This window comes from Pristiophorus japonicus, chromosome 2 (assembly GCF_044704955.1).
Source record: "Pristiophorus japonicus isolate sPriJap1 chromosome 2, sPriJap1.hap1, whole genome shotgun sequence".
In the NCBI taxonomy this organism is placed as follows: Eukaryota; Metazoa; Chordata; class Chondrichthyes; family Pristiophoridae; genus Pristiophorus; species Pristiophorus japonicus.
Genome location: NC_091978.1, coordinates 178099584 through 178121454, shown reverse-complemented (window position 1 = coordinate 178121454; position 21871 = coordinate 178099584). Strand labels below are relative to the sequence as shown.

The 21871-nt window shown below is 44.5% G+C and overlaps 1 protein-coding gene across 3 annotated transcripts in view; it reads left to right on the top strand.

Moving 5' to 3' along the window:
* Positions 1-21871, top strand: part of pgm2 (phosphoglucomutase 2) — a 140229-nt gene that overhangs the window by 44661 nt on the left and 73697 nt on the right. For all 3 annotated transcript variants that reach the window (XM_070870526.1, XM_070870528.1, XM_070870529.1), the window contains exons 6-8: positions 8646-8839; positions 14578-14767; positions 17115-17212. In XM_070870526.1, the coding sequence (XP_070726627.1) occupies positions 8646-8839; positions 14578-14767; positions 17115-17212 (482 nt within the window). The remainder of the gene's footprint in view (positions 1-8645; positions 8840-14577; positions 14768-17114; positions 17213-21871) is intronic.

Genomic DNA, 21871 nt, shown 5'->3' with positions numbered 1-21871 from the left:
ACATTAGCTGCTTTCCAATCCGCTGGTACCTCCCCAGAGTCCAGAGAATTTTGGTAGATTATAACGAATGTCTGGTGAACCTTCGCTGCACTCCCTCAATAGCAAGAATGTCCTTCCTCAGATTAGGAGACCAAAACTGAACATAATATTCCAGGTGGGGCCTCACCAAGGCCCTGTACAACTGCAGAAAGACTTCCCTGCTCCTATACTCAAATCGCCTTGCTATGAAGGCCAACATACCATTTGCCGCCTTCACCGCCTGCTGTACCTGCATGCCAGCTTTCAATGACTGATGAACCATGACACCCAGGTCTCGCTGCACCTCCCCTTTTCCTAATCTGCCGCTATTCAGATAATATTCTGCCTTCGTGTTTTTACCCCCAAAGTGGATAACCTCACATTTATCCACATTATACTGCATCTGCCATGTATTTGCCCATTCGCCTAACCTGTCCAAGTCACCCTGCAGCCTCTTAACGTCCTCCTCACAGCTCACACCGCCACCAAGTTTAGTGTCATCTGCAAACTTGGAGATATTACACTCAATTCCATCATCTAAATCATTAATATATATTGTAAAGAGCTGGGATCCCAGTACTGAGTTCTGCGGCACTCCACTAGTCACTGCCTGCCATTCTGAAAAGGACCCATTAATCCCGACTCTCTGCTTCCTGTCTGCCAACCAGTTCTCTCTCCACGTCAGTACATTACCCCCAATATCATGTGCTTTGATTTTGCACACCAATCTCCTGTGTGAGACCTTGTCAAAAGCCTTTTGAAAGTCCAAATACAACACATCCACTGATTCTCCCTTGTCCACTCTACTAGTTACACCCTCAAAAATCCCAGAAGATTTGTCAAGCATGGTTTCCCTTTCATAAATCCATGCTGACTTGGACCAATCCTATCACTGCTCTCCAAATGCGCTGCTATTTCATCCTTAATGATTGATTCCAACATTTTCCCCACCACCGATGTCAGGCTAACCGGTCTATAATTACGCGCTTTCTCTCTCCCTCCTTTTTTAAAAAGTGGTGTTACATTAGCAACTCTCCAGTCCATAGAAACTGATCCAGAGTCGATAGACTGTTGGAAAATTATCACCAATGCATCCACTATTTCTCGGGCCATTTCCTTAAGTACTCTGGGATGTAGACTATCAGACCCTGGGGATTTATCGGCCTTCAATCCCGTCAATTTCCCTCACACAATTTCCCACCGAATAAGGATATTCTTCAGTTCCTCCTTCTCACTAGACCCTTGGTCCCCTAGTACATCCGGAAGGTTATTTGTGTCTTCCTTTGTGAAGACAGAACCAAAGTACGTGTTCAATTGGACTGCCATTTCTTTGTTCCCCATTATAAATTCACCCGAATCCAACTGCAAAGGACCTACGTTTGTCTTCAATATACTGAAATGAAAATTTCTGCCCCTTTCCTTGCAACTTCAAATTAAGTATTAATAGTGTAGAGCAAAATCCTCAAATAGTCACGTGTACACAGTTTAACCTTACAGCACTTACTATCAGCACCCAAAGGATACTTGGTAGTTCACTCAGCTATGTGTATTTTCGAACTGATCTCCTCAGCATCTTAATTCTAAAGCTCTGCATTTGCAGAGTGCAAATGCTGCACTTGTACAGTCTTAATATTGAATTTGACATGCATCATTTGTTTTAATATGAAAGAAAGGCTTGCATTTATATCGCGCCTTTCACGATCTCAGGATGTCCCAAAGCAGTTTACATACTTTTTGAAGCATAGTCACTATTGTAATATAGACAGCCATTTTGTGCACACCAAACTCCCACAAACAGCAATGTGATGATCTGTTTTTTTCGTGATGTTGATTGAGGGATAAATATTGGAAAGGGCACCAAGGATAACCCCCCTATTCTTGGAAATTGTGCCACATGATCTTTTATGTCCACCTGAGCGAGCATATGGGGCCTCGGTTTAACCTATCATCCGAAAGGTTGCATCTCCGACAGTGCTGCACTCCATCAGTACTACACTGGAGTGTCAGCCTAGATTTTTGTGTGGAAGTTTCCGGCATGGGACTTGAACCCACAACCTTCTGATTTAGAGGCAAGAGTGCTACCAACTGAGCCACGGGTGAATGGGGCTTGTTCTTCTAACCACAGATAAGAGTGCTAAGTGTGGTAAGTCCAAAATTCTCTGGACTCTGCGTACCTGGGATCACATGGGGCAGTGCTCCTTTCACTTCCTGACTCTTAGCTAATCAGGAAACGGAGGAGATTGACTTTATTAATTTCTCATTTTAAAACAAGTTACAAACCACTCATTTAATGTTTTATTTAGTGTGCTTACAAACATTTCATTGTGAAACCTCTTAAAACAAATCTTTCATTATAGCATTGTCTGTTACAGATCTATTTGTAATACAATTTCTGCTCCAGTCCCTACACTGTGCAACAGGTTTCCTGTGCCATTTGGGCCAGCCTTAAAAAATGTCAGCATAATTATCTCGCAATAGATGGGCAATTAGCCCAACTTTTCGCCATACATTTATTTGAATGAGGAATTGACAGTTGCAGCATAGCATCTGTTTATTTGGAACTTGACTGACCACAAGTTTGAGATTTAGTGCATTGTGGTCAATTTCAAAAGCGGTACAATGGCGTACTCTGAGAGTACACTGTCATATAGACCACGAAGTTAGGCGCATTATTTCCACGTTTTGTTGCGTTGATTGTGCAGGAGAAACCCAAAATATATACAGTATATTGAAACATAGAGTAAGCTGGAAACAACAGTGGTTAATAAGTCTCACCAATTGCTTCTTCAAAGGCAAAAAGCACTGTATTGCCCTTATCTATAAGTTCTTTAGCTTTGTTCCCCATCCATTTAAAGCCTGTTAAGGTTTCCTGAAAGAAAAAACATAATTGGAATCTATCACTCTTTGAAACACTATGCTGCCAGTGGTAATTAAAAACTGTTTCTATCTTTACTAAAATTAAACTTTTTAAAAATTTGGGGTGTTGGGGGGCCGGAAGGAGAGAGGATAATTATTTTTGCCATCATATTTTAGTCATCTTCATCCATTCTGATGTCTTGATAAATGTGTGGGATATATTCTCTAGCGTTTAGAAGAATGAGAGGTGATCTCATTGAAACATACAAAATTCTTCCAGGGCTTGACCAGGTAGATGCAGGGATGTTTCCCCTGGATGGGGAGTCTAGAACCAGGAATCATAGTTTCAGAATAAGGAGTCGGCCATTTAGGACTGAGATGAAGAAAACATTTTTCACTCAGAGGGTTGTGAATCTTTGGAATTTTCTACCCAGAAGGCTGTGAAAGCTCAGTCGTTGAGTATATTCAAGACACAGATTGATAGATGTTTGGATATTAAAGGAATCAAAGGATATGGGCATAGTGCAGGCAAGTAGAGTTGAGATAGAAGATCAGCCATGATCTCATTGAATGGTGGAGCAGGCTCAAGGGGCCGAATGGCCTATTACTGCTCCTATTTCTTATGTTCTTATGATTGTCCAGGCCATAAACAGTTCTGTGAATGCAATCAATGCCACATGAAGTACCTCACTGGCTCTGAATGGGCACAGCAGTCTCCCTTTCAGTGATCATACAATCATAGAATTTACGGCACAGAAGGAAGCCATTCAACACATGTCTGTGCCAGCCGAAAAAGTTATCCAGCCTAATCCCTCTTGGTCCGTACACTTGTAGCATATTCAAAAGTAAAGCAAGACATGACTTGGAAAATATAAACCGGTTGGGCCAACATTTGCAGTGGGAAAAGTGTTTCATAGTGAAATAGAAGCGGCCACTCATTTAAAGAGCACAAAGTCTAATGCTCAACATAGATTTAGAAGCAATAAGCCATGCTTATTGACAGGAAAAATAAACGATCTCCTCGTAAAAGATCCTCTCGGAATGAGTGATCACAATATGGTTGAATTTGTAATACAGATTGAGGATGAGGAAGTTGTGTCAGAAACGAGCTTACTATGCTTAAACAAAGGGGACTACAGTGGAATGAGGGCAGAGTTGGCTAAAGTAGACTGGAAACAAGGACTAAACGGTGGCACAATTGAGGAACAGTGGAGGACTTTTAAGGAGCTCTTTCATAATGCGCAACAAAAATATATTCCAGTGAAAAAGAAGGGCGGCAAGAGAAGAGATAACCAGCCGTGGATAACCAAGGAAATAAAGGAAAGTATCAAATCAAAGACCAATGCGTATAAGGTGGCCAAGTTTAGTGGGAAACTAGAGGATTGGGAAGATTTTAAGCAACAGCAAAGAATGATTCAAAAAGCAATAAAGAAAGGGAAGATAGATTACGAAGGTAAACTTGCGCAAAACATAAAAACAGATAGTAAAAGCTTTTACAGATATATAAAATGGAAAATAGTGACTAAAGTAAATGTTGGTCCCTTAGAAGATGAAAAGGGGGATTTAATAATGGGAAATGTGGAAATGGCTGAGACCTTAAACAATTATTTTGCTTCCGTCTTCACAGTGGAAGACACAAAAACCATGCCAAAAATTGCTGGTCATAGGAATATGGGAAGGGAGGACCTTGAGATGATCACTATCACCAGGGAGGTAGTGCTGGACAGACTAATGGGACTCAAGGTAGACAAGTCCCCTGATCCTGATGAAATGCATCCCAGGGTATTAAAAGAGATGGCGCAAGTTAGAGCAGATGCATTTGTTATAATCTACCAAAATTCTCTGGACTCTGGGGAGGTACCAGCGGATTGGAGAGCAGCTAATGTAACGCCTCTGTTTAAAAAAGGGGGCAGGCAAAAGGCAGGTAACTATAGGCTGGTTAGTTTAACATCTGTAGTGGGGAAAATGCTTGAAGCTATCATTAAGGAAGAAATAGCGGGACATCTGGATAGGAATAGTGCAATCAAGCAGACGCAGCATGGATTCATGAAAGGGAAATCATGTTTAACTAACTTACTGGAATTCTTTGAGGATATAACGAGCATGCTGGATAGAGGTGTACCGATGGATGTGGTGTATTTAGATTTCCAAAAGGCATTCAATAAGGTGCCACACAAAAGGTTACTGCAGAAGATAAAGGTACACGGAGTCAGAGGAAATGTATTAGCATGGATAAAGAATTGGCTGGCGAACAGAAAGCAGAGAGTCGGGATAAATGGGTCCTTTTCCGGTTGGAAATCAGTGGTTAGTGGTGTGCCACAGGGATCGGTACTGGGACCACAACTGTTTACAATATACATAGATGACCTGGAAGAGGGGACAGAGTGTAGTGCAACAAAATTTGCAGATGACACAAAGATTAGTGGGAAAGCGGGTTGTGTAGAGGACTCAGAGAGGCTGCAAGGAGATTTAGATAGGTTAAGCGAATGGGCTAAGGTTTGGCAGATGGAATACAATGTCGGAAAGTGTGAGGTCATCCACCTTGGGGAAAAAAAACAGTAAAAGGGAATATTATTTGAATGGGGAGAAATTACAACATGCTGTGGTGCAGAGGGACCTGGGGGTCCTTGTGCATGAATCCCAAAAGGTAAGTTTGCAGGTACAGCAGGTAATCAGGAAGGCAAATGGAATGTTGGCCTTCATTGCGAAAGGGATGGAGTACAAAAGCAGGGAGGTGTTGCTGCAACTGTCTAAGGTATTGGTAAGGCCGCACCTGGAGCACTGCGTGCAGTTTTGGTCACCTTACTTAAGGAAGGATATACTAGCTTTGGAAGGGGTACAGAGACGATTCACTGGGCTGATTCGAGAAATGAGGGGGTTACCTTATGATGATAGATTGAGTAGACTGGGTCTTTACTCCTTGGAGTTCAGAAGGATGCGGGGTGATCTTATAGAAACATTTAAAATCATGAAAGGGATAGACAAGATAGAGGCAGAGAGGTTGTTTCCATTGGTGGGGGAGACTAGAACTAGGGGGCACAGCCTCAAAATACGGAGGAGCCAATTTAAAACCGAGTTGAGAAAGAATTTCTTCTCCCAGAGGGTTGTGAATCTGTGGAATTCTCTGCCCAAGGAAGCAGTTGAGGCTGGCTCATTGAATGTTTTCAAGTCAAAGATAGATAGATTTTTAAGCAATAAGGGAATTAAGGGTTACGGGGAGAGGGCGGGTAAGTGGAGCTGAGTCCACGGCCAGATCAGCCATGATCTTGTTAAATGGCGGAGCAGGCTCGAGGGGCTAGATGGCCTACTCCTGTTCCTAATTCTTATGTTCTTATGTTCTTATAAGTTTTCATTTTCACTTGCAAAAAGATTCAGCTATAGTTTAACTTTTCAACTTTGGTTCTCAAGTAAAACCATTGTGTAGAATAGTTTGCATGTGACAGACAAATTTTTAGTCACAGATTACATGTTTAATATGTAAGGTTCTTGATAAACTGATCGATTCCTCTTCAATATCTTGGTTAGAATTACAGACAATAAAGTAATATCTCAAGATCATTTTAGTGCTGTTTCATTTCCTATTTGTAGACAAAGGATGTACTGTAAATGACATTAAGAATTCCTTGTAAATTAGTCTATTTTCATAAGTTAAGTTCCAATAATTAGTCAATCCCATTTTATTGAAATCCTGTATGAAATTCCTCCTGTAATTAGGAAAATGTCCTGGGTTTGGGCATTTAGGATGCATTTATTTTCCAAACTCAATAAATACTTAAAAGGGTGCAGCTGATTTTTTTTTTCCAAAATCCAGATGTTTCCCCAACCTTCCTGTTTCTACTCTGCTTTCATTCTTCCCTTTTTTAGTAAATTGAACAAATCTGCATAATGGTACAGGTTGAACCTCTCTTATCCAGGACTCCCTTATCCAGCACCACTCCTCGTCCGGCACCATTCCTGGCTGCCAGGTGGTGCGTGCGCAGAACGCGGCTGGTCAAAATCTTTTCGTCCCTGGTCTCAGAACATACATTTAAAAAAAAAAATTGTACTCACAAATATAATCTTTCTTCTCGATGTCGGGGTTATTGGTTGCCTCCGCCTCGTCGCCCTGCTGAAACTCCTGCAGCCACAGTCCTCGGGCCGGCCGCTCCTCCGCTCAGCGCTCCCTCCGGTGGGTCAAGCCGGCGGGCTGCGACCTCGGGCCGTGCCGACTCTTTGGAGTCCAGTCGGGCCACGCCGACTCTTCGAGGCCCACCGATTCTTTGGGGCCCGCGCCGACACTTCGGGGTCTGCTCGGGCTGCCAACCTCCCCCCCACCCCCCCCACCCCGCCACTGACCTCAGGCCACCTCCCCCCCCCAACCCGGGCCGATGACCTCCCCTCATCTGGCAAGGTCCCTCATCTGGCACAGGCCAGGTCCCGAGGGTACCGGATAAGGGTATTCAACCTGTATTCAATTTATCTTTTGTTCTCCTTTTTGTTATGGAGAATCCGTGGGTCTCATGCGATGCCTGGAAAACTAATTTAAAAATGCTGGGACTCACCTAGACTGGACCAGCAGATCTGCCAGGCTGTTAGTGTTGGAGAGCCCCAGTCGTTCTGCGTTCAGCATGTAGTCAGCTGTACACGAACTACGTTTTGGAATCCAACTGTGTGCATGTGGATCTTCAATGTAAAAGCAACTTAAGGGTGTTCTAGATTGAGGGCATATTTGCAAAAGCACTACGGGTCTTACTTTATCTTTTCTTGTGTTTGTTGGATCATTTAAGGCTATGCACTCAGCAGCAAGCCTGAATCCATCTTTGTTTCTTGAGTCAAGTTTGATTCACTGTGCTCGGTGGTATTCTATTGCAGAAGTTAGTGACTTTGCATAATTTGTATTTATCCTGTTTTGTTTGTTAGCTCAGCTGACTCAGTGCAAAGAACATCTGTCTTCACTACTTTACCTCCCTCGTAGTTCTAAAGTTATAAAAGTTACTATGCTGAACATTTTTCAGAATTATGACCATATCTGGATCAAATACATAGTAGGCTATTTTATTTTTTACGAGTATGCAGTATTAATGTGGAGCTTCACTTAATAGCCATGAAAAAAACTCATCCATCATCGTTGCCTCCTTGGGGATGTTGTAATTGCAATGCTCATGATTTCTTGATTTGTGCAGATGATTTTGTTGTCTCACCACTCCATTGGAATGCAAAAATGTTACAATATTAAGCATGGAGTGTTGCACATTTTGATTTATGTACATACTAACTACAAAGTTGTACAGAAAATTTCATCTTCACTTAAGAAAATCTTTAAGCAGCCCTTCAAGATGGGGACAACTGCATTGTAAGCTAACAGTTAATCCAATAAATGAATTACTTGTGTTGGATCAAGTCTTCAAAAAAAAAATGGGAATGGTGCTTTTTTCCCCTGTATCTCACACTTTATTTTCTTAGAAGTCATTGAATCATATAAATCACTATGATGATTTCACTTGAATTAAACAGTAAGGCATTTTGTCCCAAACTAAGCATGTTTGGGTCCATCCTTAACCTTTTACACTGTTCAAAGTACATCAGGAAAGGGACCAATAGTCCACAACTGAAAGAAAAGAGTATTTTCTATACTTGTGTAGGCAATCGTTCTGAATAGTCTCGCTCATCCTTTTTTGCACTAATGTAAAATGTATTTATTTTTATGCAGATGAATTTTGTCTTGAACTGTCCAAACACTAACCTATGTCTGTAAATGCTGTAACCAGTATGGTTTGTTTGGTAATTGTCAGGTTTATTGGAATAATGGAGCTCAGATTGCTCCACCTCATGATAAAGAAATTGCACAGGCCATTGATGAAAATTTGAAGCCATGGTCAGAATCATGGAATGACAATCTTGTTGACTGCAGTTCACTCATTAAAGATCCTTATGAAAATATGAAAAATAAATATCTCGAGTGTCTACGGAAGCATTGCTTTTACAGGTGAGTCACCAGATACACTTCGGGCTGGATTTTCGGGTTCTTTGCGCTGCGACACCGGCAGTAGTTTTGACTTGCACCTGACCCGTACACCCCAAAGCGTGCCCCGGCAGCAGTGAGGAAGATAAAGTGCAAAAAAGATAAGTTCCAGTATTTATTCTTTTATTTTTTTGTAGCGATTTGTGTTATGGTGGTGTGGGCAATGTTTTCGGAATGTTTTTGTGATTTTGTTTTTATGTGGTTTTTTCCCCCTCCCAAGGCCTCTTTCGGTCCCACACTTTAATTGTGGCGAGGTTCCCATGTTTGCGCCGCGAAAGTTGTACAACGCCTCCTTTTGCACCCTGCCACAGGGCCCAGATGGCAAAAATGTCTCCACACAGAGCAAACATTACCCAGGCGGTAACTTTCCCGCCCTGCCTCTGTTTTCACCCCGAAAACGGCAAAACTGAAATTCCAGCTCTTAGCCAGTTTGCCACAGAAATTAAATACTAACAACATTTTCTTTTCATTCATTTGATCAAATATTTGCCAGTATTGTGTTACTAGTCTGACTCAAGCTGCTTGGTTGAACTCAATTATATCTGGAACCCCACTATGGGCTAGAACCTCCACTTTTTTTTTGCATGTTTAACGCCCACTTAACGCCCATTTTATCGCTGAAATGACATATAACGCCCATATATCGCCCATTTTAGCACAAGATAGAAACTGACAGGCATTTTAGGAAACTTATCGCAGAGTGTTACTTTCCCAATGGGCTTAACGGCGGGAAAATATATTACCAGCCGTCCACTTTTTTGAGGCAGAATCAGCAGGATGGGCAAAATCAACGGTCATAATATCGGCCAGCGTTACTTTCCGCACGGATTTAACGCCGAGATTCAATATTAACGCCCGCCCACTCTTTTTTGTCGTAAAGAGCATATTTACCCAAACTAGCGGCCATGGAGATCGTCCATCGTCAATTTCACCATCTCGCACACATATCGCCCACAATATCGCTCGCTCAAAAAACCGCCCACAAAAAGTGGAACTAACTGGAACGAATACCAGCGGTGTAGCTGGCATTTGTTAAATCCCACTCTTACGTGAGGAGCTGATATCAGAAAGATTTGCCTGAAAGAGTGCAGATGTGAGTGACAACGCTGACATACTGCTGTGTGTGTGCAGCTCAGACATCAATGGTGCCCATCATCTTGGTGCCAGTTAAAGTTTACGTTGATTGATGTTAAATTGTATTTAACCCTTTCATGGTAAGGAATCACCAGTGTGTAACAGTCTAGCTATCTGAGACAATACGCTACAAGGTTATGTTCAATAACAAAAATTTAATACCAACATTGGTCTGAAATCATAAGTATCACAGCCAATAACACCCAACCCCTGCCCACACCCCACTTTTTCCACCATTGACATCATCAATCACATGTTCAACATATCCAGCAATACAGAATACAAAGGCAGAGCAGGAGTGTGGTCTCCAGCCCCCATACATTGCAACAAATTGCATACTCCCAGATGGGGATATAACACAGCCATCACCTGCGCACATGCACCTCACTTTCCTTCCCCCCGTTCCTTCTCCCCACCTCTACCCTTTCCCCTCCTCACTCCACGGTGCCTGGTCGAGGAGCTCCTCAGGCGGTGCCTCATTGGGGCGGGGGGGTGGGGGGAAAAGGCAGATGCGGCCGTTGCATGGCTATGGAACGGGGGTTGCTGAGGGGGCAACATTTTCTGATGCAGAAGCAGGATCTTGGTCCTTGTTCTCATCTGTCGTTCGCAGTGGTGGTGCGGAACCTAGGGGTGGAGTGCCGTGCTCGGGGACCACTGGGAGGTCTGTGGCAGCAGTGTTCCTGGCTATCGCATCCAGGGACTCCGCCATGCGCGAAATGTACTCGGTCATGGTGTCGGGATATGCCCCCCAATGCTTCGATGAGCTGGTCACCAATGTCTACAGTCCTCCTGGACAACTGTACCATCTCTCTGCTGTCGTGCCGTGTCCACGAGGCCTCCGCGAGGTCGGCGCTGTCCTGAGGACAAATGGGGTGCCCTGTGGAGAGGTGCTTGGGGCTGGTACTTCCAAAGTGGAGGCAGGAATGACCAGAGCTCCACTAGATGGCCTTGGGGTGGAATGGCGTGGCGATGCAGCTTCTTCGAAGTCTGCGCTCTCATCCGTGGAGAACAGACTCAGATGTAGTAGGATCGTCCGCTGACTCCTGCCCCGTGCCCCCACCTTCTGGCCTCTGTGGTCTTGCCTGGGGCCGCGCTGCTGCCTGAGCAGCAAAACACACATGAGGTTATTAGAGGAGAAGGGGATGCTAGGGTGACAAGGTGAGTCCAGCGCTACACACAGCATATGCACGACAAAAGCACCACCGCTATCAAAATCATCACAGACATTACATTTCATGACCATCAACACATTGTGCATTGCAATGATTTTCATTAGGCCAGCATTTTAGAAATCATCTATCATATATGATTGTTCAGATATGAGTGTGTGTGCCATCTATAAATTTTACATGACGCAATAGTGTAAGCTTTACTCACGTGACATCACTTCAGGGTCTGCAGATGCGTCTGTGGCTGTCCAGGGGTGCTTCCCCACGAGTGCGAGCACTCGCTCCTCCATCTCAGTGATGTCGCTGGGGACTGGTGGCCCACCACCCGTTCGCCTCTGCACAGACCTCATCGTCGATAGCTTCTTCTGTAAAAGGTGTCAGGATGACATGGCATGAGATCATTGCGTGATATCATTGCTAGGTACTGTCACAGAGACAGATACAACACATAACCGACAGATGTAATCATGATTATTATGATTATTATCATTCTTTACCTAAAGACATACACCGTGACCGCAGGCTTTGAGTAAAACATTCCCGGTAAAAGTGCAAGACCTCACATCTGCTGATAGTCATTCATGACTGTTACAAATCAAATTATATAAATAACATAAGTACATGTAATTCAATGTAATACTTACTCTTGTGGATCCCACAAGGTCGTTCCATTGTTTGCGGCATTGGTTGGCCTCATGCACCTCGTTGGTCACCAACGAGACCATCTCTGCTATCTCGGCCCATATCCTCCGGTAGGCCTTTGGGGTGGGCTTCCCATGCCCTCCCTGTGTCAAATCACCCCAGCGTAACTCGACCTCCTGCAGGAAGGAGGCATTTGCCTCGTCCGAGAACCTCCTAGCTCTTTTGCGGCCTCCAATGTGCTCCTCTCCCACCTCACTGCTCTCTCCAGTGTCAGTCTCCACAGCGTGCTGCCTCCTCTCCCTCCATTATTGGCTAAATTTGGGCAAATATGTGGCTGGTAACTTTTTGTTTGCTGACTTGCTGTGAAGCTCTAAAGTCTCCCTCCTTCCTGCCAAAGCAGCCACACCACACCCAGACACACCTTCAGTCCCTCTGAGCTCCCTCCCTCTCTGTCTCCTCTTCTGCGCATGTCATGATGACCCTTGACCTCCAGAATCGCGGGAATAGAGAATTGCCATGCCGTTGCTAAGGACAGCCACAATTTGTGGCAGAATGTCAAAAAAATTTAACGCTACCGCCCATTTTATATCACTCGCGGTAACGCCCTTTTTCAAAAGTGGAGGCTATGTGGTTTGAGAATGGGCGAGAAGCCGGCGATCTGAAAACCCTTTTTTACCACCAACGCCGGACATAACGCCCATTTTTGGGCAATAACCACAAAAGTGGAGGTTCTAGCCCCAGATCTTTACAAAATTCTGTGGATGCTGTAAATCTGAAATATAAACAGAAAATGCTGGAAATATTCAATAACTGACTCACTTTCTTTCTCCACAGATGCTGCCTGGCCTGCTGAGTATTTCTAGCATTCTCTGTTTATATCCCACTATGCCTTTATTTGGCTAACACGTGATTCAATTTTGTGTGTGTGTGTGTGTGTGTGTGTGTGTGTGTGGCTATACACAGGAAGTTCAGTTGTCTCTAATTCTCTCACTCCCCTTATGGAAAGGAACTTTGTCTCTACTCCACTTTCTCCCCTCCTGGCAAGGTTATCCTGTCCATGGAACCACTTCCTGCTCCCTTAACCCCATTCCCACTAAACTGCTGACCACCCGACTTCCATTCTTGGCTCCCATGCTGGGTGAAGTTTCAAATAGTTCCCTCTCATCATGTACTGTCCCTATCACTTTCACAAACCCCTCCTCAAAATACCTACCCCCAACTCCTCCACTCTTGCACACTGTCACCCTTTGTTCCCTCCCAAATCCGTGTCCCTCTTTCCTGTAACTACATTTAAATGTTTCCAATTGGGTTTCTGTTCCTGCCACAGCACTGAAACAGCCCTGACCAAAGTCACAAATGACATGCTCTGTGACAGTGACCGTGGTGCATTTATCCTTTCTCAACCTCTATACTGCCTTTGCCATGGCTGATCACACCATCCTCCTCCAATATCTTTCTTCTGTTGTCCAGCACAGGACTGCCCTCATTAGGTTCCACTCTTGCCTATCCAAATGAGCATCTCCAGCAATGGTTTATATTCTTGCCTCTTCACCGTTACCGCTGGAGTTCCCCATGGATCAGTCCTTAGCCCCCTGCTCTTTTCTACATCCTGCCTCTTGGCAACATTATCCGCGGATATGTCCACTGGCTCTGTGTTGCTCGTCCAATATCCAGTCTTGGATATGAGCTACAATTTCTTCCGGTTAAACATCAATAAACCAAAATTCGGTCCCTGCCACAAACTAAGTACCCTTGCTTCCAGTTCCAACCGCTTTGCTGGCCATTGTCTCAACCTGAATAAAACTGTTTGCAATCTCACACGCTGTTTGACCCTGCGCTGACATTCTGACCCCATTTACTCTCCAATGCAGCCTATCTACACCTCCTAGATACGTCTGCCACCACCCCTTTAATACATCTCAGCTGAAACCCTCAAACATGTGTTTTTCAATTCCATATGCGACTATTCCAATGCTCTCCTGGCTGATCTCCTATTTTCCACTGTCCGTAAACTTCAGCTAATCCAATACTCTGTTGCCTGTATCTTACCCTGCACCAAGTCCAGCTCACCCATCATCTCTGCCCTTGCTGACCTTCATTGGCTCACAGTCCCACTACACCTTCGATTTAAAATTATCATCCTCCTATTTAAATCCTTTCATGGCCTAGCCCCTCCCTATCTCTAAAACGCACCCCCCCCCCCCCCCGAAACACTCTGTTCCCCTGACCCTGGCCCTTTGTGCATCCCCCTTTCCTTCGCTCCACCATTGGCGCCCATGCCTTCAAACATCGAGGTCCCACTTTCTGGAATTCCCTCCCTAAATCCTTGTGCCTCACTACCTCCAAGACGCTCCTTAAAACCCATCTTTTTGACCAAGCTTTTGGCCACCCCATCTAATATCTCATCCTTTGTCTCAGCCTCTGGGATGTTTCTCTAAGTTTACAGGTGCAATATAAATGCAAATTGTTGTTGTAATCCATGTGAAAGATTGGGATCTGGAATTTGCCATTTGATAAATTGTGGCTCTGAATCTTTCCATGTTGCTTTGAAATTATCTGTACTACTGATATCGCTGCAGAGGATCACTCCAATCAGCACAGGTCTCAAAGGCCTGCTAATTCTCACGCATTTCCAATAAGTTTTACTGTTAGCTATTCATTTAATTTTTTTTGTAATTTATTTTATTCATAAAGTTCAATGCCTTCAATTGGCAATATTTTTTTCTGATCTGACTTCAATTTCCCTTTTACATCTAGGGATATAAATAAGGAAACTAAACTTAAATTTGTACACACATCCGTGCATGGAGTTGGACATGAATTTGTACAAGCAGCTTTCACAGCCTTCGACTTCACCCCTCCTCTTGCAGTTCCAGAGCAGAAAGATCCTGATCCAGAGTTTCCAACAGTCAAATACCCAAATCCAGAAGAAGGCAAAGATGTACTGGTAAAGTGTGTTGGTATATAAGCCACATGAAGGCGAAACTGCTTTTATATTTGTTTTAGTGGGATGTTGGTGCAACTGATTCCTGTTGCTCAGGTATCCCATAGCCGAAAGTAACCCTGAGTAAGATTGCTAGATTTACTAATCCTGCCACCGGGAAGCCCAAGATTTAAAAAAAAAATACATCTTACTGGCGGTCAGCTGTAATACATTTAGGGCTAGAAATTCGGCGATTTTGCGACTGGTGTTTGGTGCTATTTCACCTTTTTTGGAGAAAACCCAGTCGGTGGAAAATTCGGAGATGTTTTACAGCGGCGCTTTTCAAATACCGCTGGAGAGAGAAGTGCTGCCGTGTAAGACTTGAAATGTCGCATACGCCAAAAATTTGGCTCTGAGCGCACCCATATTTAGGATGAAAAAAAATGCCAAGGATAAAGCTATGTTGCAGCCCTTGGATCAGCGGTAAGTATGAAGACCTGCAAAAAAGGTAAGCTAAAGTTTTTATTTTTTGCAGTGCTTCGCGAGATAAGTGTCTTGTAAATGTTTTGTGAGTTTTTTTTTATTTTTTCCAATTTTCAGGTGTTTTTCTGCCCTCCTTAGGCCCAACTCGCAGCAGTATCGGCCTTGGACTAAAGTTGGCGAGGATTGTGGTTTGCAACGCCGATTTTTACCGCTGCGCAAATTCAAGCTTAAATTTTCAGCCTCAGTGATAGCGTTGTGGTGCAAAAATACAATTATCGGCGAGAAATGAATTTCTAGCCCTATAGTTTACTCTGGGATTACTGTCAACTGCATTGAGAGCAAGTAGCACTAACACCCCACCATACCCAATGTAAAAATTGCTTTAATTAAGTTATGCATTGAGTCTTTATCCATTGAAAACTCAAACCAGTATCCAGAGGGGTAGGAGCTATAATTGCCTCCAATGCACATATGGAAAGCTTTGCCAGATATCTGTAACAATACCCTGATTATACAGTGTTGCAATTATTGAACAATAAGCTTCAATGCTCAGTCATGAGGATTGGTGGAAAAAAGTGAGCTTTTTTTAAAATCACTTGTTGACATCCTCCTGTGATACTGAATATTGAGATCTTATTTTTGACAGATTCCCACTTTCCAAGTGAATCAGTAATAAAAATATAGTACAGTGTCAGGGATTCTCAACCTTTTTGCTTCTGTGGCCCCCCTCCCGTGTTATAAAATTTCCACGGAGAAGGCGGTGCGTGAGGGATGGGGATGAGGGGGTTCATCTTGCATGGTTGCCATTAGCAACCGTCAAAGTTCACTAGGCCTCGGCCCCTCAACACAAACCAGAATAACTTTCCACCCACTTTACTACGCCTGGAGGCCCTTGCCTCCAGGCCATACGCGCCTTCCTACAAATCTTCGATGCACTCGAAGGTGATCTCGAACTGAAAGGTTGAAAGACAGCGATGGGTTGTCCAGCACCACCACGTTGTTTACCTGCACCTTTGTCTAAGGGTAATTCTGTGTTTATTTTTCCTCCTGCAGCCCACCTGCACCGATCTAAAACACAGACTGAGACCCCGGGCTGGCTTGGCAGAGTGTGACAAGCCCCAAGTCTTTGCTTTCCTGCAGAAGCTCCAGGCCATCCTTCTTCACCTGCCGCTCTCGATTGGTTCACAGAGCGCCCACTGGCAGCGTGCGCCTCCACCTCCACCAAAGGCCTGGGGAGACCAAGCCCGGCCGCCGACCTCCTCGCAGGACGCCACCTGCAGGTGGGAGCAGTGAGGCGGGTCGACCCAAAGCCACCTGCTAAAACTTGTCGATCTCCCGTAGCGTGGACCCCTTGAAATCTTCTCATGGACCCCTAGTTGAGAGCCCCTGCACGAAGTAGTCCTCCCAAAATCATCCCTTCTACCTTCATAGGCATGTGATGTATAAATTCCGAAATTGTGAGATATAAGGCTTGAGTGTTTTAGGTGAAACAAGTGGAGCTCAAGCAGCAAAAACATTAAGTGTGCAGAGTCTGAATTGCTACGTTAAACTCACTGCTCTCACTCATAAATTTATTATAATAATTTATAAGCTTTATTGCAAAGTAGATCAGTTTGCTGTGATAGTAAAAATTTTGTTTGTAGGCAGCACTTTTACTAAATTAAGTGATTTTTAATTTAGAATCAAGTGGTCTTGAATTCCCTTGATTTTATGACTTCAAACTTGGGTGTCTTGCAGCTTGTTTCCATTTTCTCACAGGAATGCAGATACATCTGCTGTCAAATCTATTATCCACATTACTTGGAGGAAGCAGGCCAACTGAATTGTGCTAAACTTTTAAAATTATATTTGCCATACATCCTTAAGTAAAACTTATTGCTGTTTCCAGACTTTATCTTTTGCCCTGGCTGACAAGGAGGGAGCCACAGTCATTTTAGCAAATGACCCAGATGCTGACCGACTTGCTGTAGCTGAGAAACAAGAGAGGTATGTAGTAAATACATAAATTCATCATTGAATTATGCAAGCATGTTGTAAGATGCTATAGCCCTTTTCCTATGCACACGAGTTCCCTAATAACTGCATTCAGATAACGTTTCAGATAGAGTTTCAGAACCTTCAGGCTGTGTGAGTGATGTGTTGAAAATGTTGTCCATGGTCCATTTCAGATGGTTTATGGCGTGCATCACATGATGTAGACAGCTACAGATCAATTATTATTTGTCTCCCCACAGATTGACAGTGTGGGAACTAGAGTTTAGAAAGCATGCTTCTTGCCCTGATTGGTATTTTCGATGGGAGATAAAGGTGTTATTCCAGATTATTGTTATAGCCATATAATGCATCAAAATATTTTGTGGCATATAAGACATGTCCAAACTATTCTCATTCACGAGTTAGAATTCGAGACTTTTCTTCAGCCCATATGCGATATTCAGGACTAATTTATTGGATGGATTTAATTCAAAAAGGGGAAAGTTGGAAAGTATGCAGACCGGTGCCAAGCACCGTGAAGAGATGTAAAGTAATTACATCTCTTTGCCAAAGTCCCTCCAATGAAGATCTGGATTAAGCAGTTGCCGAAGATTAAGTCTGGCACATGGCATTGAACTTTGATGTTTAAAGCATCAAGGTTGCTGGCATGTCACCAATTATGCACGAATCCTAAATGTTGATGCCCCTCATATAGCTGGTGAAGAAATTCCCAGACTTGGGCTAATGTTCGATGAAAAAGAATATCTAGAGGCTAGGTATGAGAACATATGCCCATGTATCCAAGATTTTGGTTGCAGAGGCAATTGATTGCTGCTGAAGCTCTGCAACTCCAGCTCAAGAAATTACAATTTTTGGGGGTTTTGTTGTTTCCCTGCTATGGTCAGGAGGATCATGGCAGTGCATTCACATATTGTATTGAGTTGTGCTGTTCATCGCCATGTCACTCATGAGTTCCTGGCATCAAGTGGCATCTGCATCTAGTGAGGACTCAAACCCACATTTGTCAGTGAATTAATAGCCAACGAGTGACTATACCCTTGTAGGGAGAGGGGAAGGAAGAGGCCAATAGGGTCTTGGCAGTTAGAATTGGCTTAAAGACAACATATCAACTACTAGCAGTTTGGAGCGAAGTCAATCCTCCAAGGAAGAAAACAAGGAAGCCCTTAGCTGAAGTGTCTCAGGATAGAAACATAGAAAATAGGTGCAGGAGTAGGCCATTCGGCCCTTCTAGCCTGCACCGCCATTCAATGAGTTCATGGCTGAACATGCAACTTCAGTACCCCATTCCTGCTTTCTCGCCATACCCCTTGATCCCCCTAGTAGTAAGGACTTCATCTAACTCCTTTTTGAATATATTTAGTGAATTGGCCTCAACAACTTTCTGTGGTAGAGAATTCCACAGGTTCACCACTCTCTGGGTGAAGAAGTTCCTCCTCATCTCGGTCCTAAATGGCTTACCCCTTATCCTTAGACTGTGTCCCCTGGTTCTGGACTTCCCCAACATTGGGAACATTCTTCCTGCATCTAACCTGTCTAACCCCGTCAGGATTTTAAACGTTTCTATGAGGTCTCCTCTCATTCTTCTGAACTCCAGTGAACACAAGCCCAGTTGATCCAGTCTTTCTTGATAGGTCAGTCCCACCATCCCGGGAATCAGTCTGGTGAACCTTCGCTGCACTCCCTCAACAGCAAGAATGTCCTTCCTCAGGTTAGGAGACCAAAACTGTACACAATACTCCAGGTGTGGCCTCACCAAGGCCCTGTACAACTGTAGCAACACCTCCCTGCCCCTGTACTCAAATCCCCTCGCTATGAAGGCCAACATGCCATTTGCTTTCTTAACCGCCTGCTGCACCTGCATGCCAACCTTCAATGACTGATGTACCATGACACCCAGGTCTCTTTGCACCTCCCCTTTTCCTAATCTGTCACCATTCAGATAATAGTCTGTCTCTCTGTTTTTACCACCAAAGTGGATAACCTCACATTTATCCACATTATACTTCATCTGCCATGCATTTGCCCACTCACCTAACCTATCCAAGTCGCTCTGCAGCCTCATAGCATCCTTCTCACTGCTCACACTGCCACCCAACTTAGTGTCATCCGCAAATTTGGAGATACTACATTTAATCCCCTCGTCTAAATCATTAATGTACAGTGTAAACAGCTGGGGCCCCAGCACAGAACCTTGCGGTACCCCACTAGTCACTGCCTGCCATTCTGAAAAGTCCCCATTTACTCCTACTCTTTGCTTCCTGACAACCAGTTCTCAATCCATGTCAGCACACTACCCCCAATCCCATGTGCTTTAACTTTGCACATTAATCTCTTGTGTGGGACCATGTCGAACGCCTTCTGAAAATCCAAATATACCACATCAACTGGTTCTCCCTTGTCCACTCTACTGGAAACATCCTCAAAAAATTCCAGAAGATTTGTCAAGCATGATTTCCCTTTCACAAATCCATGCTGACTTGGACCTATCATGTCACCTCTTTCCAAATGCACTGCTATGACATCCTTAATAATTGATTCCATCATTTTACCCACTACCGATGTCAGGCTGACCGGTCTATAATTCCCTGTTTTCTCTCTCCCTCCTTTTTTAAAAAGTGGGGTTACATTGACTACCCTCCACTCCATAGGAACTGATCCAGAGTCAATGAAATGTTGGAAAATGACTGTCAATGCATCCGCTATTTCCAAGGCCCCCTCCTTAAGTACTCTGGGATGCAGTCCATCAGGCCCTGGGGATTTATCGGCCTTCAATCCCATCAATTTCCCCAACACAATTTCCCACTAATAAGGATTTCCCTCAGTTCCTCCTCCTTACTCGACCCTCTGACCCCTTTTATAACCGGAAGGTTGTTAGTGTCCTCCTTAGTGAATACCGAAGCAAAGTACTTGTTCAATTGGTCTGCCATTTCTTTGTTCCCCGTTATGACTTCCCCTGATTCTGACTGCAGGGGACCTACGTTTGTCTTTACTAACCTTTTTCTCTTTACATATCTATAGAAACTTTTGCAATCCGTCTTAATGTTCCCTGCAAGCTTCTTCTTGTACTCCATTTTCCCTGCCCTAATCAATAAGATATCTGATCCATGTAGGTCCATACTACTCCAGGAGCTGGATTTTCGGCTCATTTGTGCCCCGTTTTAGCGCCTGGGCGGGACAATTTTTGGGGGCACGAAATGAGGCACATATTTTGCGCCCAGGTGGAACTTTCGGCAGTGGTTTTGCGGTGGCGCTAAAACTTAGTGCCCGCCTGATATTTTCACCATTTGGATGACGTCAATTGGTGTACAGTGCTGCGCTAGCGGCCCGGGCGGAATTTTAGACATATCGCCCGATTTAGCGTCAGCCCGGGAACCCGCCAGCAAAAAGCAATCACACCCAGGTCAGACCCGGTGCTAACAGCACCATCTTTTAAAACGGAGGAGAAGTTGAGTGCATAAAAGGATTGGGAGAAGAAGGCTGCGTTTTTCATACTGAAGTTTTATGTGAGTTTGTAGTTCGTTTTAAAGGACATTTAATGACATTTGAAATGATGGGGCTACACTATGTCAGCCATTATTCCTGGCGTATTGATGATCATTTTGAACGTAATCAAAGAGGTCACAGACATATGGGGAGGAGGTCTTACCCCCCCACGAGTTTACAGTGAACATCGATCATACCTGCAGCTCTCTGAGGCACAGTGTATTAGAAGGCTGTACTTCGGAAAAGAAGTGCTGATAGAGATATGTCAGCTCATAAAGGCAGACCTACAGCACTGCCCATCGAGGTGAAGGTGACTGCGCCACATGCCTTCTATGTCTCCCGCTCCTTTCAGGCATCAGCGGGGGACATATGCTCCATCTCGCAGTACGCTACGCATTGCTGCATTCGCCAGGTGACTACTGCACTGTACGCATGCAGGATGGACTTCATAAACGACCCAATGACCAAGGAGACCCAGAATCAGAGGGCTGTAGGTTTTTGATGATTTGCTGGCTTCCCCAAGGTTCAGATGCCCTTGACTGTACGCACATCGCCCTGCGAGCACTTTTGCACAATCCAGAGGTTTTCCGAAACCGAAAGGGATTCCACTCCATGAACGTACAGATTGTCTGCGACTATACTCAGTGCATCATGGCAGTCAATGCCCAATATCCAGGGAGCATCCATGATGCTTTCATCTTGCGTGAGAGCACTGTCTCAGGACTGTTCCAGCTTCAACCACAAGGCCAGAGCTGGATACAGGGGTACAAAGGTTACGGCCTCGCCATCGCCCCCCCCCCTCCCCCCAACTGCTCCAGAACCCTCAGACAGAAGCCGAGCATCGCTATGATGAGAGCCATGCAGCCACACGCAACATCGTTGAATAGACAATTGGAGTGCTGAAGCAGCGCTTCCGATGTTTGGACCACTCTGGAGGCTGCCTGCAATACTCCCCTCAGCAGGTCTCCAAGTTCATTGTAGTGTGCTGCATGCTACACAACATAGCCATCAAAAGGGCACAGGCTTTGCCAATGGGGATTGCAGAACCACCTCAGGAGAGAGGGGGGGAGGAGGAGGAAGACGACGAGGAAGAGGAGCCTGGCGAGGAACCCATGCCGCCACCACCATCACAACCACAGGGGAGACCTCGTGGAGCTTTCGTCGCTG